The sequence below is a fragment of the Bos javanicus genome, chromosome 23 (genome assembly GCF_032452875.1).
Source record: "Bos javanicus breed banteng chromosome 23, ARS-OSU_banteng_1.0, whole genome shotgun sequence".
NCBI classification, from domain to species: domain Eukaryota; kingdom Metazoa; phylum Chordata; class Mammalia; order Artiodactyla; family Bovidae; genus Bos; species Bos javanicus.
This window is the reverse complement of record NC_083890.1, coordinates 16,953,453-16,981,182: the sequence shown is the minus strand read 5'-3', so window position 1 is coordinate 16,981,182 and position 27,730 is coordinate 16,953,453. Positions and strand designations below refer to the sequence as shown.

Here is a 27,730-nt window from a genome sequence, read left to right as displayed (position 1 = left end):
CCTCGCACCGCCCTCCGTGCTCCTCCCCACTTCTGGCTCCCTTGGCCGCTCCCTGAGTGGAGGAACGGGGAGCCCCGGAGGGCGGGGGGGTGTGTCGGGCCCGTGATCGCGCCCTCCAACCGCCAGCCGCGGCCGCGGGGGCGCGCTCGACCGGGCCCCAGGGGAGGCGCGGGGCTGAGGGGAGGGGGCTGCTCCGGCTGCGGGGGCGGCGCACGGCGGCCGTGGCGGCCGGGGTTGCAGCTGCGGCGGCGCGCTGGGGGCCCGCGTCCGGGGCGCCCCCAGGTCGACGCTGCCGCCGTGGCCGCGGCTGCCAGAGCCATGTACCGCAGCGGCGCCCGCTCCTCCGTCTCTTCACACCGGCCTAAAGAGAGCGGCGGGGGCGACCCGCGCACCGGCCGCAGCTCCGGCTCCTCCTCAGGCCCGGCTCGCCGCACCTCACCGCCGTCCTCCTGCTCCTCCTCGTCGCGGACGCCGGCTCGCCGGCCCCGCTCTCCCTCAGGGCACCGCGGCCGCCGGGCCTCTCCGTCCCCTCCGCGGGGTCGCCGCGCCTCCCCGTCTCCGCCCCGCGGCCGCCGGGCCTCGCCGTCCCCGCCACGGGGTCGTCGCGGCTCCCCGTCCCCGCCGCGGGCCCGTCGCGGCTCCCCGTCGCCGCCGCGGGGCAGACGACTCTTCCCGCCGGGCTCGGCCGGCTTCCGAGGGAGCAGCCGGGGGGAGTCCCGCGCCGACTTCGCCAGGGACGGCCGCGGAGACCATCCAGGCGACAGCGGCAGCCGGGTAATCCCACCCCTTCACCCGGACTCTGTGCTCTAGCCCCCTCGCCCGGGATTCCCGCTTTCAGAAACGCCCGCCGCCCGGACGACCCGAGGCCTCCAGGCCGGGGTCCCCACATGGAAGGCCCTTCATCCCCATGGGCCCCCTCAGCGACGCCCGAACCAGGAGGTTCCTGGTCAGCCCCGGGAACTTCATTTGCACAATAACGGATTCGGGACGCGGCCGGGCGCCGGCTTGGGACGCCGTGCTGCGTTTCCTGGGAATAGGCTGGTTCTCTCCCTCTGTGTGAGGTGTGAAAAAGTTTGCCGGGCGAGGGGAAGCTCCTCCACGCCGTGTGCCTGGTACTTTTTCAGTAGTTGGTGTCCTTAGAGTTGGATGGTTTTGTGTGTGTCCCGCTAGAACTGAGCTGCGCCCTGGATCTGAAAAGGGTGAAATCTCTTTGTGGCGACTTAGGGTGGCTTAGACAGTTCCCAGGGTAGACACCGAGAGAATGTACACCGAGAGAATGTAACCTGTTCGTACTCTGTGTTGGAGCTGCTTCTCCGAAATCGAAGTATGGGTATCTACAGTCGTTGTAATAGGTGCCTCCACTTAACCTAGTTGTGTGGCAGGATTGATGCTCAGCCCTTCACTTTACACGTTCTCTGTGAACATTCACGCCCTTTCGCGGGGGGCGGGGAGGGTTCCTCCTTATCTAACAGCTGAGGAACTCACAGAGATTTAAGAAACTTAATCAAGGTGATGCCTGTAAGAAGTGGAGTGTGATTCAGTTCTTTACCTGGTTCCCAATACCCTGAATTTAACTGTTAAGTTTGCCTGCTGAAGGGACAGAGCATGAGGTTAAGAAGGTTAGTTTAGAGGTAATACTGACTTTTCATGCATCTCTCTGTTAGTAGAGCCTCTGGGCAGGATCTGGTGTTTTGGTATTTTTTTTTATTATTAGTTAACCAATCCTTTAAAAAAGGTGACAACGTTTCTGTTTTATTTAGTGGCTCTCTAACAGTATTTGGGTACTCTGGTCATAGGTGAATTGACTTATTAAGATTTTAAGATTTTCATAGCTGAGTATGATAGTCTGAATGTTAATCACTACAGAGAAAGTAAGGAAAACAAAAAACAATGAGTTTCCATAACTTCCCCTTTCTTCTCCAATGCACAACCTATTTGCTCCAGTCTTTTGTCTCAGTAAATGACATCACCCGCTGCTCAGCCAGAAACAGTGATCATCTCCCTTCTCCCAGTCTGCAGGGATAACTTCATCTATCAAACTATCAGCTCTACCTCCAAAATACATCCTCCAAACTGTTGTCTTCCTGCCATCATTCTTATCTAAACTTTATTATCTCTTGCTTAGTTTATTGCATTAGGCTCCATTACACTCCACTTTTGTTACCATCCAGTTTTTTTCTATACCTAGAAATAAAAATGATTTTTAAAGACATCCATTTTATGTATTTGAGAAATATTTATTGAACCCTTACCATGCTGTTCTGGGCACTGGGAATATAATAATGAACAAACCAGTCAAAAACCCTGCCCTAGTAGAGCTTATATTCTGACAGGGGGAGTTGGATAATAAGAGAAGTAAAATGTCTTGGCATGTTAAATATGATTAAGTGTTAAGAGAAAAAACAGAAAGGAGTTACAATTTTTGGTAAGGTAGCCAGAGAAGGCCTTCTGGGAAGGTGATTTCTTAATAAAGACCTGAAGATGAGGATGTGAACAGAGTGAGCATCTAGAGGAAGTATGTAGTAATGTCACTCCCTGCTTGAACCCCTTCTGTGACTTGTTAAACTAAGAATAAAAATCCAGATTTCCTAACTGTGGCTTCTGCCTGTTTTGTGTCACTTCACTGCAGTCATGCTGGCCACATTTCTGTTCCCCCAAACATGCTAAGTTCATTATAGAACATGCTCTTTTGGCCTGAAACATCTTCCATCTGTTCTTTGCAAGACTGATATCTCATCATTCAGGCTCCAGATTAAATGGTATCACCTCAGAAAGCCTTTTCTAATCATCTTATCTGAAGTAGCTCCTTTTCCCCAGTCTTTCATGTTATCATGTTTTAATGACTTTATAACACTTCACAGTGCCATCAGAAATATTTTTTTTTCTTAACCTGTGTTTGGCTTGTCTCCTTTAGTGGAAATGTAAAGATTCTGGTAGCAGACTTAATTTACTCCTCTGGCCCCATTCCTGGTGCCAGGAAATTAAAGAATTTAGGAGGATTGGAAGTATGGACTTTCATCTAAGAAATTGATAATTTAAAATGTGTATGTGTGTGTCTGTGTGTATATGTATATGTATATATATATATATATAAATGTTTGTTTATTTGGCTGCACAAGGTCTTAGTTGGAGCATGGGAATACTTTAATTGTGGCATGTGGGATCTAGTTCCCCAACCAGAAATGGAACCCAGGCCATTAGACCACTGGTGAAGTCCTTGATAATTTTTTTAAAATCCTTTATTTTTGGAGTAGTATCTTACCATAATCATCTCTCACCCTGTGGACTATAGCTTTAGAAAGGAGAACAGTTTGAGTGTAGGAATGTCTTGACCCTATTGACTGTTACTATCTTTTACTCTTGTAGAGACGCTCTCCTGGTCTGAGATCTGACTCTTCTTTGGAACAGAGCTTACGGATCACAGTTGGCAATGACCACTTCTGTGTTGGCATACCAGAACGGAGGCGGCTTAGTGATCGACTGGGGTCACCAGTGGAAAATCTGGAGGATGCAGACAGGTAGGCTTCATCTGAGACAGGGCACTTCATATGAGTACTTGAAGGTAGAAATGTTGCTGTTTTCTGAATGATGTATTTGAAAGGGTGGTGCCAGCACTGAAGTTTATGCCCTATGTCCAGTACAAAGTATTACATTGGAAAGAGTGGGGTAGACTCTGTTGCTGAAACAATTATGTAGAAAAAAAGACTTTAAAAGATCTAAGACTTCCCTAGTGGTCCAGTGGTTAAGACTCTGTGCTTCCACTGTAGGAGGCATGGGTTCAATCCCTGGCCAGGGAACTACGATCCTGAGTGCAGCATGGCATGGCCAAAAAAAAAATGGTCATCCTGGCCCCAACTGGAAAGGGGGAAGTTGAGGGAATATAAACAGTCCCCCAAATTAAAAACAGTTGAGATGATACAGATTCTAAAATAGTGGAACTAGGGGGGTCCCTTCTGCAAAGGAAAGTTCTGAACAAAATAAGATATCTAGGAAATCTACTTATTTATGGCTGCACTGGGTCTTCATTGATGCAATCGAGCTTTCTCTAGTTGCATTGAGTAGGGACTACTCTAGTTGCAACCCACGGGCTTCTTACTGCAGTGGCTTCTCTTGTTGCACAGCACAGGCTCTAGAGCTTGGACTCAGTAGTTGGGGTACACTGGCTTAGTTGCCCCACAGCATATGGAATCTCCCGGACCAGGGATCAAACCTGTGTCCCGTGTATTGACTGGCAGATTCTTAACCTCTGGACCACCAGGGAAGTCCTTAGAAATCTTTGTTTAAATGGTGTTATTTTTTAGCTTGTCCAGGATGAAATATATATAGATTCAGAAAAGGTTTAGATAAATTCATGTTTATTATATACACACACACACACACACACACATATATAGGCATTAATAGAAAGTTAGAGATCTTTAAAAATGTTTAATTTCAGTTATTACTTTACAACCACTGAGGGCTAAGGAAGGGCAAATATACTCCACAGGGTGTTAAATATAGATTTCAGGTACTAGGAACTTAGTTATGTATGGGAAGTAAATAACGCATTACATGTTTTTCACCTCGCAAAAGTAAAAGAGCTAGAATGGGAGTGCAGGGAAAGCACTCTTTCTGAGAGCTGAGAACCATGTCTGTTAACGGTTTCTGCCAAGTATATTGGGAGTTTTCACAAATGTTTAGCAGTAGCAGTAAATCAATATAATGTTCTTTTAAACTGTGACTCTCCGTGAAGTAGTGCACAGAATATAGGCAGGCAGGTGGGGGACAGCTGGGCAGGAAGTGTGAGGACCAGTGCTGCCCTTTGGTAATATTTACTTCAAAGCTTCAGTGGCTATTCAATGCAGTGAAGCAAGGCAGGACAATCATATAACACTGAAGCTTCTGAAGATAGAGCTTCAAGGTATGTGACTATATCACTTAATTGAGGCAACAGCCCATGCCCTTCTAGCTGCTTCTATTTTGGGAGATGATTGAGTAGGCAAGCAGTCCGAGTAGGTGGTGCATGATGTGATTCTCTTCCTTCCTTAGGAGCTCAGGTTTTGGTGTGACTAGCATTTCCTCTTGCTAGTTCTAGGGTGTCAGCTCCCCTTTCCATAAACTTTGTTATGCATGTGTGCTTCAGGTAAACGATTGTCTGTTTATAAGTTATAAAAATTAAAAAAATTTCCTCTCTGTATTTAAGGTAGTAATTTTCTCCCTTGAATCCTATTTCAGAGAGAGAAATTTATTTTAGAGAAAGTGAGATTAAGGTTCTAAAAGGAGGTTCCAGGCCATTCTTTAGACTTTTTTGCCCTCAGCACTCTTGCTCAATCTGCTTTGTGTCGATAATTACTGTCTGCTAAAACCAGGCCATACGAACGTTGACATTCGCAAAGTGTCTTCCTGACTGTGAGTCCAGTCTTCAGCTAATGAAGCAGGCCATTTCCATCGTTTGTATGTAGGTGTGTGTTTATTTTTTCCTGAGACCCTGTGTTCTTTCTCTTCCCATATTCGATCTGTTAAATTTTATACCAGGTTTGGGTTACAGTCAGATTGCCAGGGTTGTCAGTCTCCTCACCACAGCAGTTCTCTGTGCAGGACTGTAACTTATTCTGAAAAGGAAGTGTGAATAGGTTGTGTGAATAGGTTGTGTGAAGACTCTGAGTTTCTGAATAAGTGTAGATGTGAGGTTGATTTCCCTTGTTTATCAGAGTATTCTGCACATTATACATTCCATTCATGGTAGTCTCATCTCCTGACTCCTTCTTGCCTTGATGTAGGGAGTAGGATTTTTCCCTGTTACTTGCCTTAGGGAAAAGACAGAAACACAACAGCTTTCTTCAGGCATTTTGAGGAATCAGCACAGGAAAATAATGGGAAGTTTGAGCTCTGGAGAACCTTTTTTTTCTTACCATATACATTTTTTAGCAGCTTTTTTATTTAGCCATAATTCATATACCATGCAATTCACCCATCTAGAGTGTACAGTTCAGTGATTTTTAGTATATTCATAGAGTTGTACATATACCACTGTGATCAATTAAAAATTTTTTCTTTTTGCCTTATCCTTAGTCTCACCTACCCACCCCCCAGCCTATCACTAACCTTCTTCTGTATTTATTCTGGCCATTTCATATAAATAGTATCATACAATGTGTGGTCTTTTGTGACTGGCTTCTTTCACGTAGCATAATGTTTTCAAGGTTCATTCATGTTTTTACATGTAACAGTGCTTCAATTTTTTTATTGCTGATAATTTCATTGTATATGTATTTTGTTTATCTGTTACCAGTGTTGAGTGGATGGATAGCATTTTAGTTGTTTCTACTTTTTGGCTGTTATGAATAATGCTGCTGTGAATATTGGTGTACAAACTTCTGTGGACATATGTATTGGTTTTTTTTAACTTGCTTAAGGGAATTTGTAAACACAGAAAAAGTAGAATAGTTCAGTGAGCCTCTAGGTACCCATCACCTACATCATTCAGTCAATTTTTTAAGAAAAGAGTTGGACTTGACCAAAGCTTTCAGAGAGAGTTTGTCACTGGACTGTTCTGAGCTGCAGGAGATGGGGCCCTTTTTAGGACTCACTTTTATTGCAGTCAGTTCTCTCTCATCCTTTGGGAAAACTAGGGAAGGAGGACATGAGCTTCTAACAGGCAACCTGATTTCTGCCTGTATTTACACATTAGCGCATTCTTTTAACTGTTTCTATTCCTCCTTTTATTGGTTTTTGCCTCCTTTTGCAGGAGATTGCAGGTTTGGATTGAGTCTTTCTGAGAGCCATTTCATTATTTCTAGCTTCTCGATGTTTAATATTGGATTAGATTTGAGGCTAGTATGTCTCTTGGTGGAGAAAGCTGAATATAGGAGCAATGGATGAACTTGCCTACTAGCCATGGAGCTTGTAATTTTCCCCTATGCTAATGTGATCAGAGACTATGTATATAGATGGTGTTTTGGCAGTGGAGTGACTCAACTCATGGACATTCCTCCCTGAAAAAAGATGTGTTTATGGCTGGCAGACCTGCAAAGTAAAATAGTTTACTCTATTTATGTTTGATTTCAGAGATCATCTTTGGTCATTCTCATTCTTTCCTATTATTTCATAGTACATTGAGACCACAAAATTCCCTAAATACTTGGGGAGGAGGTGAGTAACAGGAACCTCGATTCCCATAGATGACATTCTTATAGAAGAGGTGATAAAATTTATCCTTTATAGTCTTTCATAAAGTTACTTATAGCTGTAACCTCAGTGTAAAACTGAACAAGGGCTGTGCTAGTGAATGAGAAAAAGCAGCTCTTTGATGTTCTACTAACTTTAGTCCCAGAAATAGGAAAACAACTGTCATAAAAAAACAAAAGTCATTTTTCGAAACTTCAAAAAAGCAGAAATAGCTCCTAGAAACTGTAGAAGACAGGAATAATTACCATCCTGTAGATAGTAATTCACTCTGAAATGTGAGTGACGTGTAAGTTTTTCTAAGTTGTATGCTTAAAGTGCTTCATTCTTGTTTAGCTGCTCAGTTGTGTCCAACTCTTTGTCACCCCATAGACTGCAGCCTGTCAGTCTCCTCTGCCATGGGATTTCCCAGACAGGAACACTGGAGAGGGTTGCTATTTCCTTCTCCAGGGGATCTTCCCAACCTAGGGATCCAACCCAAGTCTCCTGCATTGCAGGTGGATTCTTTACCACTGAGCCACCAGAAAAGCTTGAAGTGCTAGGGGATCTTTGTTTCTGTGATTTAAATCAGAAACTTTTAGGGGGCAGTAGAAGCTCCCTGGGGCTTACCTGGTGGCTCAGTGGTAAAGAATCCATCTGCCAATGCAGTAAATGCAGATTCAATCCCTGGGTCAGACAGATCCCCTGGGGAAGGATAAAGCAACCCACTCCAGTATTCTTGCCTGGAGAATTCCATGGAAAGAGGAGTCTGACAGGGCTGCAGTCCATGGAGTCTCAAAGAATCAGACAGGACTTAGCAACTAAACAGCAAAAACAGAAGCTCTGTGACCATAATGCCCCAGAAGATTAGGATACTGTATGTGGTATAGAGATCTGAGCTGAAAGGACAGATGTTCCATCCTGTATTTTTACCTTCATGCCTTAAAAGTCTAAGACCTTTTTATTTCTATAATAAATCTAATAGAAATATATAGTGAGATAACCTTCACATACTTTTTTTCTGGGCTCAAGATTAACAAAATGCTTATGGATATTCAGGCAAGGCAGGAAAGAGTATAACAAAACAGACTGTGAGGGAGTTTTGTGGTTTTTAATATATGATCCAGTGAAATGAAGCAATTGCAGAACCTTCTAAAACTTACAAGAAAATCATGCCAATTGGATAGATCAGTGGTTAAAAACAATTTTTTTTCCCACAGTGAAACTCTTTTTTTTACAAATGAAATATTCTGTAGAATTTGACAATATAAACAGGTAAAGTTGGCCTGCTCTAACTCAAATTTTGTTTTTACAGTTTTTGTTTTACACCTTAAAATTTTTTTTTTGGCTATACCCGGCATGCAGGGTGGTACCTGAGAATCTGCATCTCTAAAAAAAGTTCCTGGGAAATACTGATGTTGCTTATTCAGACCAAAGTTTTAGTAGCAAAGAGCTAGTGTGAAGTTGTGTGACCAGGACTCTTTGTAGTCTGGTAGTGGTATTTTCACATCTCTAAGACCTTTGCATGAGACTCTGCATCCCCAAAGTCTAATCAAAGAAAGAATTCTGTCCAGATAGATTAGCAATCTCTTCCATTGGTTAGAGGCTGCAGCTGCATATGCTCTGGGAAAAGGGAGAAGAAATGTTGCATGTATATATGTAGATTTGTTCTGACTTCATGATTACTGTCTTTTGTTCTAAGCATTCTACAGCCCCCTTGCCAGATGTCAGTCTCTCTTAGCCTTGTCTGGTCTTGCTCTTTCCAAGTCCATTATATTCAGTGATGCTTGTCTCTTTCCTCAGGGATGACCTGACTGATGATTCTGTCTTCACTCGAAGCTCCCAATGCTCTCGAGGTCTTGAACGATATATTTCCCGGGAGGAGGCACCTCTCAGTCCCTTCTTGGGACAACTTGATGAGGACTACCGAGCAAGAGAAACTTTCCTGCATCGATCTGATTATAGTCCTCATATCAGTTGTCATGATGATCTGTTGCGGGGAACAGAACGGAATAGAGACAAACTCAAAGGCTCCTACTCTATACGACCTGAGGAAAGTAGCCGGGAGGCCAAACGGCCCCGCTATGATGACACAGAGAAGATGCACAACATGGGAAGTGATCACCCGAGTTTTACATCAGGGACTCGCAACTATCGACAGCGTAGACGGAGCCCAAGCCCTAGGTTTTTAGACCCTGAGTTTCGAGAGCTGGACCTCGCCAGGCGAAAACGAGAGGAAGAGGAGGAACGAAGTAGGAGCTTGAGTCAGGAGCTGGTGGGAGTTGATAGTGGCGGCACTAGTTGTCCCATCCCTGGATTGTCAGGTGTCCTAACAGCATCGGAGCCAGGATATTCTTTACATCGGCCTGAGGAAGTATCTGTGATGCCCAAGAAGTCAATTCTGAAAAAGCGGATTGAGGTGGACATGGAGCCTTCCTTGCAGGTCTATGCTGTGTTTCTTCTAGGGTGTCTTGCTTGTTTTTCTCAATATTTTAAAGCCTAGTTACTTTCCCGGGGGCTGTGTCCCTAAGGTATCTTTGGAATATATGTTGGCGTAACATTGTTATGCTTATGAGCTGTACCTTTCAGGACTCTAAGGGAATTGTAGGCCTCATAATGCAGTAATAGAGGGCTTCTGTTGTTACGTATTAGGCTTCCTAAGGGGCCTCCCTGGTGGCTCAGACCACGGAAGAATCTGTCTGCAATGCAGGAGACCTGAGTTTAATACCTGGGTCATGAAGATCCCCTGGAGAAGGGAATGCAAACCCCACTCCAGTATTCTTGCCTGGAGAATCACATGGACAGAGGAGCCTGGCGGGCTGCAGTCCATAGGGTTGCAAAGAGTCAGACATGACTGAGTGACTAAGCACACAGGCTTTCTAGACAGACGTTTTGGAGAGTATCTATTATATAAAGTTTTTTTTTTCCTCTAAGTTGGCTAGTCCTGTAGGATCTTTGAATATAGGTTTCTTGGAAATGAAGCTTGAAAGCAAAGGGAGGAGCTGATTGAATTTTCCTCATCTCTTTAAAGAGAGGAAAAAATGTGTGAGTGGTAGGACACTAGAGCAGAAATCAGATAATTCTAATTCTGGATCCATGTCTATCACCAACTTGCTGTGCGATTTTTAGACAAGTCACTTAACCATTCTGGACCTTGATATTTTTTCCTCACTTACGGAAAGATGGTCAGGCATGAGCACTTGTTTTTACTTGTTCTCCTAGGAGCTAAATGTTTCTGAAGTGCCTAAGGGCACTTAGGAAAGTAAGAGAAGACTGATCAGTTAGGGATCAGAGTTTCCTGACTGTACTTCAGTCGTCAAAGTAGCTCTGCTTGTATTTTTTTTTTTGAAGATTCATAAAAAGAGAAAGCAAGTAAGCTAGGGCATCTCTAAAGTCCTTTTGAATTCAGATTCCTTGTTAAAGACTACAACAAATGGGCAAAAGTTAAGATTCAATCTGCCTTCTTTTCTATTTCCCTTTACTACAGCAGAACCATCTGGAGAAATGGGAAACCATATCTTGAACCTGGCTAAGGACCTCCCTTGCATCCACATGTATCTTTGCCCTGTTAATTCAAGAATCACAAAGTATTTATTTTAATCTCAGTTACTAGTTTTCTGAGATTCTATGTAGAGGCTAATTTAGTTATGTTTATCTTTGCAGCTTGAGAGTTTTCCCAGCAGTACCAGCTCCAGCCAGGATCACCCTCTTTACTCTGGACACTCATCTCTTCCACTAAGTGGTGCTATTGCTGCTTTTGCCTCAGAGGTTGAAAACAACAAGGGAACTATGGTAGAGACTACCCTGAAGGAATCTCAGGGCAACCTCTACCAATGGGGCCCCCTCCCTGGGATACCCAAAGACAACAGTCCCCTCAGAGAGAAGTTTGGAAGTTTTCTGTGCCACAAGGAAAAATTGGATATGAAGGCTGAGGGACCAGAGCGACACACAGACTTCTTGCTTCCTCACGAGAGAGCTAGCCAGGATGGCAGTGGTTTCTCCTGCATTCTGAGCATGTTAGCAGATTCTACCAGTACGCAGGAAAAAAGGCGACTTAGCTTCCCTGACATTGAGGATGAGGAGAAATTTCTCTATGGGGATGAAGAAGAGGATTTAAAAGCAGAATCTCCACCAAAGCCCCTTGGGAGCTCTGAAAGTGAAGTTATGAGGCAGAAGGCAAGCTCCCTACCCTCTTCAGCTCCAACTGTAAAGCTAGAATCAATAGAAGAGACCAATCCAGAATATGCCAAGATTCATGACTTGCTCAAGACCATAGGGCTGGATATTGGGGTAGCCGAGATTAGTAAACTGGCTGCACGCACACAGGAACGACTTCATGGCAAAAAGCCGTCAGGTTCCTCTGCTGACCGCCGTTCCTCTGCTGACCGGCACTTTCCTGCAGACCGCTGTTCCTCCGTTGACCGCCGTTTCTCAGCTGATCGGCGCTCTGCAGATCCTCACAGACTGGAGAGCGTGGAGGTGCACCATAGCAATACCCACTCCCCAGAAGTGTCCCGTCCACACCAGGTCTCCCCTGTGGACCCTTACTTGCTCACAAAAAACAGCCCCCCATTCTTAAAGTCTGACCATCCAATGGGTCATATTGTAGGACCTGAGGTGGTTGGCAGTGGGTTTCAGTCATCTGTTGCAGTCAGGTGCATGTTGCCATCAGCCCCATCTGCCCCAGTTAGACTTCCGCACCCTGCTTCTTTATCTCAGTTTCATGTGCCAAGGGCCTCTCAGTTTGCTGCAGCTCGGATACCTCCAAACTACCAGGGACCTGCCATTCCCCCTGCTTCCTTTGATGCCTATAGGCACTACATGGCATATGCAGCCTCAAGGTGGCCCATGTACCCTGCCTCCCAACCCTCAAATCACCCTCTACCAGACTCACACAGGACAGTGCCAGTTAGCAAACAAGCTACCCGCAGCCGTCCCAACCTCCGTGTGATCCCCACTGTGACTCCTGATGAGCCCAAGCATGAGGAGTCAGTGCTGGGCTCAATTCCTACTGCCCAAGTGCCTGTCCATGTGTCCATCCCATCACTCATCAGATATAATCCAGAGAAGATTTCTGATGAGAAGAACCGTGCTTCCCAGAAACAGAAGGTGAGTGTTAGCTTTGGGCCTCCTGTGCCTGCATCTTCTATTTTAACATAAATTTGTATTTGTCTTTTAGAGGGAGCTAAAAATTTGCAAGGTCCAAGTCAATCTTTAGAGACTGCTGTTATTACCATAATTTTTTCTTTTACTGTTTTCTCATTTGGCCTAAAGTATGGCCCTAGGTCCCACTGTGATTGCTAGACTTCTTTTTCCTAAGTTTATTTCTCTATCTCAATTACCAGCCTTAGTACACTATGGGTAGGAGCTGGGAGCCTTGAAGTCTTCAGTATGACTCATCAGAGAGTGAGGAACCAAAATTGGGTTCCTTTCCTGATTTCCATAGAAATCAAGGAATCTGTGTTTTATCCCAGTGAGTTTTAGATCTTTTTTCTGTAGTGATTATGGAGTTTAAAAACTATTGACTAGTTGTTGCTTGGTGACTAAACCAAGAAATAAGCTTTGTTTGTTCTGGTTTAACTTAGAGTCCAGGAATAATAATATATTTTATGACACTTTTTTAAATTAGTTTTTATACTGTCAAGGTTCATTGGGTTCCTTGACTATAGAAAGCAAGCAGTGGCTGGGGTAAAGATATAATAATTTAGATGTTTTAAAGCAGTAGGTAAAAATTACATAGAGGTGAGGAATACAGAATAGAATTTTGAATAGAAAAATTAATATATACTGTTTATTTTAAAGGTACTTGATAGCTAACAACTCACTTGGTTAAACACAGTGACCTAAGGACCATAAAATTGTAATATGTGTTAATTTGGTTTGCTAATAAAATAATTAAGACCTGAGGAGAAAAATAGAAAAGGTGAAATTGGAAGGCTAATCTGATTTTTTTCTAGTTTAAAAGAAATTTAGCTAATCCTTGAGAAGACCAAAAACACCTCTTAATTTTCCATTGTACTTGGGTACCCTGAACTTCAGTGTTTTGTGTTTTTTGTTTGTTTGTTTTTTTGAAGTCTTTTGGGAAAGAGAAGAACTTCCATACAACAAAACCTAAGACTGCAGAGATACTCTCTGAAGACTAGTGCTTTTCCTTTCCTTTACCTTTAAGACCCTAGTACTAAAGTCAGGGCTGACAGTACACAGGGTTTTCACTTGAGTTCCTTATGGACAAGCCATATTTGTTTTTCCCGTTAGGTGATAGTAGTATAGTTGAAAGACCAGAGGCTTTAGGGCATGTATACCTGGATTTAAAATCATCTTACTATATGATCTTTGGTATGTTACTTAGTCTTTTGCAACCTCAGTTTTCTTACTGTGAAAGAGATAATATCATGATTAAATAAGATGATACATACAATGCAACTAACACAGTGCTTCATCCACAACACATATTCATTCCCTTCTTGATGGTTCCTTTTGGACTCAGAACTACTATCTAATAGTGTAGTGCTTCTACAAAAATAGTAGTTTCCAATCAATACAGTTCTGGAAAGGATAATTCTATTCTGGGACTTGAATTGGAATGAAATAATCATCTTCGTTATAAAGTCAGAGCCTCTGCGTGCAGGTGTTTGTACTCTTGCATTCAGATGTTATCTAGTATGATGCTTTCTGGAAAAGAACAATAGAAAAGGGGGGATGTTGTAGGCTAAAGGGTCTGTTACCATTTTTTATTTTGCAGGTTATTGAAGAGAGGGAAAAGCTGAAAAGTGACCGTGAAGCTCGCCAGAAGAAGATGTACTATCTTAGAACTGAGTTGGAGCGGCTTCATAAACAGCAAGGTATCAGACACTCCTAGGCTGCCCTTTTGTTGTAACTTTAGTAAGAGATCCAAATGAAGAGCCTTGGGGACTCTCAAACAGGTTCATTGACATTGAGGCTTCACTTTCAAAAAAATTTTGATATAATTAGACTTATAGAAAAGTTGCATTAGTAGTGTAAAGAATTCTCAGGTGTTTTCCATTATTATTAGCATTTTACCATATTTGCTATATTCGTTTTTCTCTTTCAATTGTGTGTGTGGGTGTGGGTGTAATTTTTCCTGAACTATTTAAGAATAAGCTGTAGAACGATACTCCTTTAATCCTAAACACTTAAATGTGTATCTTCTTCTTTTTGTAAATATTTTAAAATTTTTTGGCTGCACTATGCAGCATGTGGGGTCTTAGTTCCCCAACCAGGGATTGGGGTCTTAGTTCCCCAACTGTGTCCGCTGCAGTGGAAGTGGGAAGTTCTAACTCCTGGACCGCCAGGAAGGTCCCAAGTGTGTGTCTTCTGGCTACAAGAATTCACTTGTATAACCATAGTACACTTACCAAATTAGAAAATTAACAGTAATATACCAGTCTACCAATCTTATTCATGTTTTATCACTTGTTCCAACGATGTCCTGAAGCAAAAGAAAATTAAAGATTATGCATTGCATTCAGTTGTCATGTTCTTTTAGTCTCCTTTAATCTGTAACAGTTCCCAAATCTTGAGAGGAGATCACATGTTTTGTAGAATGTCCTCTAATTTTGATTTGTCTGATGTTTCCTTATGATTAAATTCATGTTGTGCATTTTAGCACAGGAACATCACAGAAATGATGCTAAGTTCGTAACAGGTGTTGATTTGTCCCATGCTGGTGATGTCAACTTTGATCATTTGGTTAAGATGATGTCTGCCAAGTTTCTCCACTGTAAGGTTACTATTTTACCTTTTTCAATTAGTAAGTATCTTATGGGGGGATACTTTGAGACTGTGTAAATAACTCAGTTGCTCTTCAGACTTTGGCCCAGTAGTTTTAGTATTCATTGATGATTTCTTGTCCAAATCAGTTATTGATTGTTACATAGTAATTTTCTAATTTCATCATTCCATTTACCTTAATTGGTTAGCTTTCTACTATGAGGAGGTGCTTTCTACCCACCCCTCCTCCCCCATTTATCCATTTATATAATATTTTACTATTATTATTTATCTTTATGCTCAAACTGCCCCAAATTTGGCCAATGAGAGCCCCTTTAAGTTGACTCCTGTGTCCTTTTTTTAAAAGTTATTTTTAATTGGACGATAATTGCTTTACAGTGTTGTATTGGTTTCTGCCATACATCAACACAAATGAGCCATAGGTTTATACATGTCTTGTGTCCTTTTGATGTATCCCTATCATTTTTTGATTTGTGGGTGTACACAAAAAGATGTTGTATACACCCACAACAGAAAGATGTTCCATTGTGGCACAAAAAGATGTTCCATTATGCCTCTGTTGAGTATACCTCTTCACCAGTGCTTTTAGGATTTCATATATACACTAAGGAAAGAACATAGAATATGACAACTTGGTGATAACAGAAGAGCAGAGAGTGGGAGAAGATGTAATTTCTTGTTTGGCTTTGGACTTTTTAGGAATGAGAAGCTTAGTTATTAATCCTGTGAGGGTTAATTCATGAGAATCTGAAGTTTGAAATAAGAAATAACATCAGATGAACTTACGGTAAAATGTAAAACTCAATGGATGTGTTGGTGAAGGGTCCTTAAATCAGATAAAGTCAAATATGTGAATAATTATTTGGTTCTCTGAAGAGAACAGCCACAGAATGCATGTGTTACAGTTACAGCATATATTAACCTTTTTGGAGGACACATGCACATAAACTTGTATATACCCTTTTAGGGATACATGGAGTCTCTCTTTGAAACCTGTCCGTAGATCTTTAGCTAATAACCCCTACCTAAGAGATAATGTAATCACTCAACCTTTACTTCCATAGGAGCATCACCTAAACCGGCCCATGTGGAGGGCAAGTCTCACCTGCTTTTGGATGTTTCATGGAGAGACATTTTATGAGCATAAAGTCTTAAGAATTAGTATTTATGACTGAAAAATGGCTTGTTAATTTTCCTGTGTTTCTTTCTGTTGACATTTGACTACTCAGGGGAAATGCTGCGTAAGAAACGAAGGGAGAAGGATGGTCACAAAGATCCACTCCTAGTAGAGGTGAGTCGGCTTCAGGATAACATTATGAAGGACATTGCAGATCTTCGACAAGAGGCAGAAGAGGCAGAAAAAAAGCAGTCTGAACTGGACAAAGTGGCTCAGATCTTGGGAATTAACATTTCTGATAAATCTCAGAAGTCTTCAAGCGACAGTAGAGAGCCTACAGAGAAGACTGGGAAAGCAGAAAAATCCAAGAGCCCAGAAAAAGTGTCGTCATCCTCAAACTCCTCTTCCAATTGCAAGGTAATGACTCAACTTTTCCATTTCTATTGTATCTTTTATTTCCATGGACTCCTAAAGCAGCCTTATAACTAACCATTTTCTTAGCTTCCTTTTCCAAACTGTTCTTACTCTTGCTAGTTATTTTTGTAAAACATAGTTTAGATCGTGGTACTGTCCTTCAGAATTTTAGCAGTTCCCCATTGCCTCCAAAGTAGAATTCTGGGCCCTCCATGTTCTGGATCTAGCATTTACACCTTAACTCACTTCAGTCTAGCTTCTAGTCTTCTCACAACTTGAAATCCTTTTTGGTTCATGTTTAGCAACAAGGTCACCACCATGTTGAACAGCCTCAAATTTCAGTTCTTAAATCAGTATTTGATACAAGGAACCACTGTCTCCGAAAAACTGTTTTCTTCCTTTGGCTCCCATCACATTTCTTTTCCTTCTTATATGTTAGCTGCTGTGCTTAATTTCCTGATCTTTGAATATTTTAGTTCTTCAGGACTCAGTTCTAGCCCAGGTCTCCAGAATTCTGCTTTTTCCGTAGGTCATTTCATTCAGTCCTCTGCTGAAATACCATATTGACAACTTTCAGTTTTATATTTTAGCTCAGGTGATTCTAATAAGGTTCAAGTCTGAGTGTCCAACAGACTACTCACTATTTCCACTTGATTGTCTCTAACACCTTAAAATCAATGTATTCTAAATTAAACTAAGATTGTGCTCAGCCTCCCTCTAATCTTTCTTCCTCTGCTGTTTGTTACCTGTCTCAGTGAATGACATTACTGTCCAACAGTTTTTATGCCAACAAGTGGAAAAGCATTCTTAGTGCTCCCCCTTCCTAATTGCTCCATATGATTACAGAGTCTGCCAGTTCTCCATCCAAAATAAATCTCAGTTCCGTTCATCTCATCATCTCTGTTGCCATCCAAGTTCAAGCCACCTTCAAGTTTTTTTGCTTGTACTGCTACTCTCTTAATTCTTTCTCCACATTCAGCCAGTGGTTATGATACTACTTTGCCTACCTCTTCAGCCTCATTTCAAATCTTACTTTTCCTTTGCTCTCTGTAATTTCATTACTGGCATTTTCATTCCATAAATGTTTCATCATCTTTAATGTCTTTGTGTCCTCTCCTCCTACTAATTACTACTCTTCTTACCCTGTGTTCTCACTCAAATTCATCCTCAGATTTCAGTTTAAATTATTTCCATGACTCCCTTTCTTGATTTTCCAGGTTGTTAAATTTGCCTCATATACACTCTCATACCTTCATTTTCCTTCTTAGCGTTTATGGCCTTGTAATTATATTATTACATGTGTTCCCCAATTAGATTTTAAGGTTCAAGGGATCAGGGACCATATCTGTCTCATTCTCCAGTATAGTCCCCAGTACACAGTTCAGTACCTGCCACATAGCAAATAGGTAGCTCTCAGGAAGTCATTAATAATCCTCTTAGCCTGGAATGATCTTTCTCCCAACTCTACTCATCCACTAAGGCCCAACTTGAATACTCCCCTCCTCGGTGCAGAATTCCTGAATTCCACTGTGATTGAGTCAGACCTTTTTTTAGCATTCCCATAATATATTACCTTGTTCCTTTATAAAATGTATTTCATTCTGTCTTACTGAAAGCATGATTAAACTCATGCCTGATTTCATGCCTGTTTCTTGCACTAAATGAGAGCTTCTTGAGAATAACAGAGTATAACTTATTTTTGTGTTTTCCCATGACATCCGGTATGTCTAGTACATAGTAGATGGTCAGTTAATATTGGGGTTAGAGAAGAAGATACTCTGTATTCTCTGTCAGCCAAGCTTTAATTTTTTTATGTCTTCCTGGGAGAGTTCTCTTTCTCAACCAGGTAGGACTATTTTCTTATACCAGGACCACTGAGTTCAGGGCCTTTGATGGGAGAAGAGCTTGTAGTTGACTTATACATTATTTGGGGTTCCGCTTAGGCACCAACCCCATGATAAACTATCATCTTGACTTGAGTGAGAGAATGTTCTCTGAAGTTAACAAGAATATGTTGCAATTTGATTTTCATTTCAGCAATAAGGAATGTTCTCTCTGCAAGCTCTGTTTTCTACCTGTCTTTGGTCTTTCTTCTTTCTTTGCCTCTTTTTAAAATGTGTGGTTAGTTTGATTTTCTTTCTCTTAAATAGCTCATTTCATAAAAGTAAACACATGCACATTTCCATAGTTCCATTCACTTAGACACAGTTGTTACTAATGAGTTGGTATTATTCCAAATTACCTTCTTCTGTTCATTCATTTAATAAATATTTCTTGGTCTCCAAAAAAGTGCCAGACAGTGTTTAGATATGGGAAGTATAAAAAGGAACTATGTAGTTGGTGGTGGTGGTGGTGGTGGTTCAGTCGAAAACAGGCTAAGGAATATGGAGTAGTTAGGGAAAGTCTTTTGGATAAAGTGACATTTAACATTCTGTGCCTAGTCACATATCTGTATTGATTATTCAAATACATCTTTTAATAGATTTGTGTTTTTTTTTTTTAAATTGGTTGCACTGGCTCTTTGTTGTTGTGCACAGATTTTCTCTAGTTGTGGCAAGTGGGGGCTACTCTTCATTGCCAATGCATGGCCTTCCCATGATGGTGGCTTCTCTTGTGGAGCATGGTCTCCAGGGCACACTGGCTCAGTAGTTGTGGCTCATGGACCCTGGAGTGCTTGGTGCTTGGGTTTAGTTGCTCCACAGCATGTGGAATCTTCCCAGACCAGAGATTGAACTGGTGTCCCCAGGCAGATTCTTATCCACTGTACCACCAGGGAAGTCCTATTCAAATGTATTTTGTTATTTCGTTGTTCAGTTGCTAAGTCATGTTGACGCTTTGCAACCATGGACTACAGCATGCTAGGCTCTTTTGTCTTCCACTATCTCCAGAGTTAGTGGGCGATAGTTGCTCACATTCATGTCCATTGAGTTGGTGATGCTATCTAACCATCTCATCCTCTGCCGCCCACTTCTTTTGTCTTCGGTCTTTCCCAGCAATGGGGTTTTTTCCCAGTGAGTCAACTCTTTGCATCATGTGACCAGAATATTGGAACTTCATCATCAGTCCTTTCAATGAATATTCAGGGTTGATTTCCTTGAGAATTGACTGGTTTGATCTGCTTGCAGTCCAGGAAACTCTGAAGCGTCTTCTCCAACACCACAGTCTGAAAGTATTTGTTACTTACTCTTGTAGTATTTCGTGACAGTCTTTCCATGTCAATAAATAGACTTATATAATACCATTTTAGCAACCTTATTTTTATTGTTGTATGGATAACAGTTTAACCAGTTAAATCACCTGTAGTTTGACCTAATTTCCTGAGGATAAATATCATGGAATAGAATTGCTTGGTCAAAGGTATAAAGAATTTTGAGGTATATAATTTGTGTTCCTCAATTGTCTTCTGGAAAGGTGGTGTCAGTTAGTACTCACCAGCAGTGTATGCATGTGCCCATCCCTTACCTGCTGGATATGATCTGTTTAGTGACCCTTGAATAGGACTGTAAATGGGAAAGATTATTGTTGAAATCTCAGTTGTTTCCCTTTCTCTATTTAGTCTTCCTTTCCCCACCAGCCAATATTCCAGGTGCTCCCTTCCCTGATTGTGTCTACTGTGGAACCTCCTTCATACTCACCTTCTCTGTGTTCCAGGATTATCTTTTTTATGTGCCTCAGTCCCCAATATTATCCAGAATTCTTATTTCCTGAATACCCTGTTCTCAGCTTGCTGAAAAATGAATTCATATTATTTATTATTGATCACTTAATGTTGGAGAGTTGATATATTTTAAAAGAAGATTCATGTTAACTGAAAGATGTTAAATTCTAATGGTGACATTTTAGGCAGTTAGAAACATTTTACCCAGATTCCTGTAAGTTATCCTAAATAGATGACTATCCCCTTTATCTATGCCAGCCTTGTTCTCTAGTTTTCTGTACTGGATGTGTCTGTGATGAGAGAGTTCACTATCATCTGGTTTGTTTGTTTTTTTTCACTTGCTTAATCTGTCAATTACCTTTTCCATTTCCTCTTCCCTTCCTAGTTGTCATCATGGTTGATAAACTTAACTAATGTATTTAGTTGTATAGGTAACACATCTAACATCTACCAAAGGTGATACTATAGAAGATTCCTATCCACTCTTGTTCTCTACCTTCCTCCCCAGAGGCAGCCAATGTTTCCATAATCCTGAGTATTCTTCTAGATATTTTCAGATATATAAGTAAATATAATGTCATTATGATTTATTCTTCATAATGACATGACACTGGAATCAAATTAATTCTCTTTGAGTCTTACAGACAGATTTCTCATGGGGTTTTCCCAGTTTGTGCAGCTTTAGGCAGTTTTAGCAGAAATATGATCATACGGTCCTATTTCCGTTATTGCAGTAGCTACCTGCTTTTTCCTGAGGGAAGACAGATCTAGATTGTCTTGAATTCCTCCTTAGTACAGGTTTTTCCCCCTCTAGGAATCAAAGGTAAACAGTGAGAATTCCCATACTAAGAGCCCCAAGCCTGCTGAGAGCCCCCAGCCAGCTAAGCAGTCTGATCAGCCTGTTGCTGCCTATGAGTATTATGATGCTGGCAATCACTGGTGCAAAGACTGCAACACCATCTGTGGGACCATGTTTGACTTCTTCACCCATATGCACAATAAGAAGCACACACAGGTAGGTATCTTGCCCTCTGTTATTTCCGTTCTTGCCCTCTTTCCCCTCAAACTCCTATACCCCCATCTGTATTACAAAGCTGGAAAATGCAACATTCTCATGTGGGCAGGAGCCCCAATCTGAAGAATCAAGAGGTACCAACAAAGGAGACATCATCCCCAGGGCTCAGTCCAGGGGACCTGCCTGTAACTAAACAGCATGGCAAGTGTAAGTGAGGCTGCTGCCTCTTTTGATTCCTTGAGTACCTGATTATTTGTTTCATTTTATCCATTGCTAGTACTTGCTCTAACATATGTTTACCTTTTCCACAGGTGATTTCCGTTTAAACAGTTGGCAGAGTGGGTGGGGGTGGGCAGCTGGGGGCTTCTGGTCCCCCCTGGTTGTTGGGGAGAAAAAGAAAAGTGGGTCATTGAGATTTTAGTGCTGTGTGTGAGCGCCTCTGCCTCTTGCAAATAGACACTGGATCCCTACAACAGACCTTGGGCTTCAAAGACCCAGAATGAAGCCAAGCAAGATGCTGTAAAGCGCACTGACAAGATAACTGTTCCTGCAAAAGGTAAGTTTCCTCCCTGCCATTTTTGTGGTTTCCTTACATTCAGTCAGGGAAGAGGTATCCCTGAACTAAGGTGCAAGGAAGCAGCATAGAGTGAAACATAACCAATACTTTTAGCAAAGCTGGAATATTGTATTCCATGTGCACAACTAGGTCCTAAAGAAATAAAGAGAGCTATAAGACAGGAACAATCTCTACCCATATGGCAAACAATCTTAACAGATGTTAAACACACACATACCACTCTAAAATAAAACTTTCTTTGTGCTCGCTTCGGCAGCACATGGACTAAAATATGACTTTCTTCACCACTGACTTATGTACTAAAACCTTATTTGAAATCCAGGGGAAAAAGAACAGTAAGAGGTGCAAAATAACTGCCTTTTTAGCTAAGAACTATAAAATATTTTTGAATAGTTGTTATTAGGGGCTAAGTTGAGAAATAGAAAGTTTCTTTGTCTTTAAACTTCTCAGTTTCTTACCTTTGTAAGTAGTCAGTGCTTCTACATCCTTTATATCTGTAGAAGATAAATTTCTAAGTAATTAATACCAACATGAGAGATTCTCATACAAATGGTACTGGGCTTTTGGGGAGTATAATTTTTAAATCTCCTAAGATACTTAGTGCTAGTTGGAATTTGAGGGGAATCAGCAACAGAAATGAGTCTGGCACAGAAAACTCCTGAATTAACCAGTTAGGGGATTAACCAGTTAGTGTTCCCAAAATGTAGAAGGGATGGAGGTCCTGAGTTTAGGCTTTAAGTTGGAAAAACACCATTGAGATTCTAAATGCTCCTTCTGACTTGAAAGTGAGTAAAGTCCTTTATAGTGTTAATCATTTTACTGCAAAAGGGAAGTGGGATTTCCTTTGGTTGCTGTCATCTTGGGTAGAAATGACTTACTTTCTTGACTTTGTTCTACTTCTTGCAGGCTCTGAGTTTCTGATTCCCATCACTGGATATTACTGCCAGCTCTGTGAGGAATTTTTGGGGGATCCAATTTCTGGAGAGCAACATGTGAAGGGTTATCAACACAATGAGAAATATAAGGTTGGTCTTTGTAGTAGCCTATGGAGTTTTCCTACTTTCTACAGTAATCCTTTTGATGTTGTCAAGCTCAGAGCAAGAAAAAGTCCTTAACACTTCAAATTCTGTATAACCACAAGGAAGTTCTCAATCCTAGTAAGAAATGCTAACCTTAGAGGACCATTTATTTATCCTTGAGGAAGGTGACTCAGAATTTTCATTAAATGAGTTCTAATAGTGGTAGGGCCAAATTTTCTCTCTTAAAGTATTTTGCCCAGTTATTGAGCCTTTATCTTTTCTCTTCCCTAGAAATATGTGGTTGAAAACCCATTGTATGAGGAACGACGGAATCTGGACCGCCAGGCTGGCTTGGCCGTGGTCCTAGAGACAGAACGGCGGCGGCAGAGTGAGCTGAAGCGCAAGTTCAGTGAGAGACCAAAGGAAGAGAAGAAAGAAAAACAGGCAAAGATTATGAAGGAAGTAAAGGAGGACGACAGGGTGTCTGAGGAATTAGAGGACCAGCTTTCTGAGGGTAGAAACTCCCCTGAAAAGGCTGAAAATAGAAAGAGGCCTAGCATCAAACTCCAATTAAAAGAAGAAATAAAGAAAGAACCACCAATATCTTCCTCTTTTGGGAAATTCAGCTGGAAGAAGCCGGAAAAAGAGGAGGAAAAAAGTTTAGTGATCCCAAGTATTCCCAAAGAAGAGATTGTGGAAAGTGGTAAGGACAAAGAGGATGGCAAAGCTGATCCTGGGAAGACAAAGCCTATCAAAATCAAACTCTCTGGGAAAACTGTTGTTGCACATACTAGTCCTTGGATGCCTGTAGTGACAACTTCAACCCAGACTAAGATCCGACCCAACCTGCCCATCCCATCCACAGTCCTCCGCAAATCAGGTTCAGCCACAGTAAGCAAGCCAGCTCCGCTTAACACCTTTCTATCCATCAAATCTTCTGGAACCACTGCTAAGCCTCTGCCAGTGGTTAAAGAGTCTTCAGCTGATCTCCTCTTGCCTCCCGACATCATCTCTAAAGCATTTGGAGGGGAAGAGGTGATTTTGAAAGGGTCTCCAGAGGAAAAAATGGTGCTGGCTGAAAAGAATGAGCCATCACATATACCTGAACAAATGCTACCACCTCCTCCACCTCCACCTCCACCACCACCTCCACCACCTCCAGTTATACCTCATCCAGCTTCCCCCTCTCCTGCCCAAGCAAATGCTATTTTGGCTCCAGTGAAATCCAACCCAGCTGTATCTCACACTGTCATCCCTGGCTTCCTGGGTCCTAACATTTTGAACCCAGTATTACCGGTAGCCATCATGGCCTCAGCACAGCCTACTGCCATTCCTTCTGATGAGACGGCTCCTGGGGTGAGTGAGAGTGACCGGGACCAGACCCTATTCTCTGTGTTGGTGCGTCCTCCACCTCCCCTCTCAAGTGTGTTCAGTGAACAAGCCAAAAAATTGGAAAAGCGTAATTCATGCTTAGCCACAGCCAATGCTAAGGATCTGTATGACATATTCTATAGTAGTGGTGGAAAAGGAGCCCCTGAGACTAAGCTGAGTGGTGGTCCATTAGCCAACGGGGAAAATAGAGCTGAAAATTCAGATGCCTCTTCCACTTCTACTTTGAACAGCAGTGCATCCCAAGAGGAGTTGCCTTCAGGTAGAAATTTGGTCTCTGCTCCTATGGTCAGCAGCTCTGAAAAGCCCATTTCAAAACCTCTGGTGTCCCTAGGAAGATTGTCAGCTGTAGAAAATGTAGATTCCAAAAACAGAGGCAGCAGCTATGGCTTCCTGCAGCCTCTGACAAGGTTGTGCCAAAACAGGCCTTATGAAACTATTACCCCAAAGACAGAGACTTTGGCCAAGTGGGCCTCTGGTTCCTTCCAGAGTGATGCTAATAAGGATGTAGCTCCAGTGAGGAAAATTGAACTTGATCTGGGAGACCCTGGGCCACCAGGTGTGGAGCCAGCCTCTGAGCTGTCAGATACACAGTGTCATACCATGCAATCTCAGAAGTTGGTAGAAACCCACCTTGTGGAATCTAGTAAGCAGCAAAGCCAGGAGCTCCACCAACCTAAGGACTGTGGGAAAAGTGAAGTAGAGACAAGCACTGAACTAAAAGAAGAAGGAGTGAAACTCTCTGAAAGGACAGTGAGAGAGGGAACAGATATCAATGTTGGGCCCAATAGCATAGAGGACTGTAATTTGAACAGTGGGAACAGATGCATGTGGGAGGAAGAAGTAGAACAGCCCAACTTCCATAGGACTGACAAAAAGGCTAAACAGTCCAGGAAATTGATAACAGAAAGTAAAACTCAAGGTAAAGTAGTACCTGAATTGAAGACACAAACTGTCTCTTCCACAAAGGCAAAAATAGACTCATTTCCGTCAGAAGTTAGGTCTTTACTCCAGAACCCACAAGATGTGAAAATTTCTGCCCCAGAATTGCTTCTTCAGTCCCCATACAGGTCAGATATGTGCTTGAAAGACCATGAACAGAAGCAAGGAGTCCCAGCTTGTAGTGAGGAGTGGCTAGAAAATTCAGCACCAGAATCAGCTTCCAGAACTTCTAGGTACAGAAGCCTCAAACTGAAGAGAGAAAGATCAAAAGACTTGCAGGGTAAAATGACCTATAAACTGACTGACTGGGATGAGAACAAGAATCCAGAAACCTGGGAGAGCCCAGAGAAACCAAAAGCAGAAGCCCTGGAGCCTCGAGATGTCCATCCAGAACTAACAGTGACAATAGAGAGCAAGGCCTTAGAAAACTTTGAAGTTACAGATTTAAAAGTAGAAGAGCTTGCTGCCCTGGGAAGCCTGGGGGATATTGGTGTTGATTTCTGCAATACTCGGGTAGACCCAGCACATAGATCCCCAGTTGCCCTGTCTAAGAAAGTATGTGAAGAAAATTCTGTGTCTCCTCTAGGAGGTAATCCCTCCACTCTCACCGACTTTGAACCAATACCATCCTTTTCTGAGTTTCCCTTAGATTCTCCCAAAACCCTGGTGCTGAACTTTGGAGCAGAGGGTGAACAAAACTCATCTAATCCCAGAACTGGGAGGATCGCTCCTAACATTTTGAAAACTGGACTTCCTATAGAAAATGTTGGCCTTGGCTTGGGGAACCTAGAGGGAACACACCAGGCCCTGGACCTGTTAGCAGGAGGAATGATGCCTGAGGAAATAGAAGAAACATCTAAATTAGAGAAACAAGATTCACTCAGATTGGAATCAGAAACAATTAATCCTTTATGCCTTGGGCCATCTCCTTGCCTTCCAGACCTTGTTGATTTTGTCACACGGACATCTGGAGTTCAAAAAGAGAAGATATGTTCTCCTCTCTCTGAGCCAGGTGACCCTCCTGAGTGTAGTTCCCTGGAGATGGGACTATTGCAGCTAGAAATACCGAATGCATCCATCACGGAAGTAGCAGTTCCTCAAGTAGATGAATATAGTGACAACCCTTTGAATGTGGTAAAATCTGTGGCTTCAGGGTCCCATACAAGGGAACGGGTAGCCGGAGGCAGTACGATCCCTCAGGAAATAGTTGCACAAGAAGCTGCTGTTGATGCGCTCCAGGACCACACGGAATCCAGTGTTCACAGCTGAGAAAGCACGTTCAGAGCTACTTGTGGATGAATCCTATTGGCTTCTAGAAATCAGGTGCCCAGGTGACCCAGGACTAGTTGGATCTCATCTGGAACCTACACTAAGAGATGCAGTCAGCATCTTAGAGTAAATGTTCATGGAAGCTAAAAAATTTACCTCCGTTCCTTTTTTCCTTAAGAAACCAGACAAATCAATCATAATTTCTATACATATCTGTAAAAAAAGTATTTTCTGTTAATTATTATTATTATTTTTTTTTTTGCCAATTTATTTTCTCCAACTTTGTCATTAAAATCAAATGTCTATCTGGCTCACCACCTAGTGTGCTTTGATTGTATTTTGGCTTTGACTCTGCCATTTCTGGGGGAGGAGGGAGACAGAGCTGACTTCTCCAATTGCTGTGTTGTATTCCCACCCAATTTCTTGGGCAGCTGATGGATCTCTGGGAGAAAGACAAGAAAGCCTGCTGAAATGGAAAACTACTGATGAAGGAAGGATTGTTCATCTCTTAGGCTTTCCATTTGGATGGGCCTGCCTTAACATTGTTTGAAATGCAGTGTGAGTAGCCCTTTTGTTTACTGTTTATTTCCTTGTGGCATGTCAGTCCCCACACTTCCTTCATTCTGTTGCCCTTTCTTGAGCTGGTCCTGCTAATCCACAAACCTATTTGGAAATGACCTCAGTAAACATAGAAGAAAATCTACCAGGCTCACTTTTGGAAGACAACAAATCGGTAAGGCTTATTCATGGCTTAGTGCCAGGAGCAGATATGCTTTTGGGGTCCCTTTTGTTTTTGAAATGGCCTTTGTTCATTGTTACTGTGATCCACTGACACTTTGTGCAAATTATTTAGCAGCCATTTTCTGTTCTGAAGAGGTAGAGGATCTGAAGCTTGTTTTGGGATTGTACTCCTTCTCTGTTCCACACTTATATGTATTCCTCCCTCTACCTCTCCCTTTCCCATTTTTTCCTCCATAGTGTGATGTTTTGGGTTGTACATTTGTTCAAAAGATTAAAGATTTATGAGTTGACTTGGACAAGTTTAACTTTATTTTTATTGTGTTAATTACTTGGAATAAATGTATTAATCTCATGTTTCTTTCTGGATTTTTGTTTTGCAACCACACACATTTGAATTTTATAGGAAAGCTAGAACAATGAACTTCCTCTGCCCTATTGTCTGTCTCCCCCTCCCAACCTTCTTTCCCCAGTTGTTAGGGCTACTTCTGTTCCGATATTGTCTGTGCCCCAGTGCTTCCTGGATGGGTAGTGAGTAGGCAGCAGAGGTCTGGTTTTGGCATCTTTCTGTTATGCAGCTTTCTATATACTTTTATGTTGACTCTCCCAGTGCTCCTCTGGGAACTGAGCTCCCCAAAATACTCAGGTTCTTGCTGAGGGTGTTCTTGGGCAACAGGGAGCTTGGTCCTTAGAT

At 42.2% G+C, this 27,730-nt stretch overlaps 2 protein-coding genes across 6 annotated transcripts in view; both read left to right on the top strand.

The window, feature by feature from the left end:
• Positions 1-159: 159 nt before the first annotated feature.
• ZNF318 (zinc finger protein 318) lies at positions 160-27,391 on the top strand. Its single transcript, XM_061398206.1, has 10 exons — positions 160-774; positions 3,367-3,518; positions 8,950-9,589; positions 10,810-12,255; positions 13,889-13,988; positions 16,128-16,432; positions 20,902-21,102; positions 21,559-21,658; positions 22,586-22,704; positions 22,990-27,391. Exons 1-10 carry the CDS (start codon positions 319-321, stop codon positions 26,296-26,298), a joined length of 6,828 nt encoding a protein of 2,275 aa, XP_061254190.1. The 5' UTR covers positions 160-318; the 3' UTR covers positions 26,299-27,391.
• CRIP3 (cysteine rich protein 3) overlaps positions 26,946-27,730 on the top strand; it is a 33,954-nt gene continuing 33,169 nt past the window's right edge. For all 5 annotated transcript variants that reach the window (XM_061398244.1, XM_061398243.1, XM_061398242.1 and 2 more), the window contains exon 1: positions 26,946-27,031. The gene's annotated coding sequence lies outside the window, so the exon portion shown is untranslated. The remainder of the gene's footprint in view (positions 27,032-27,730) is intronic.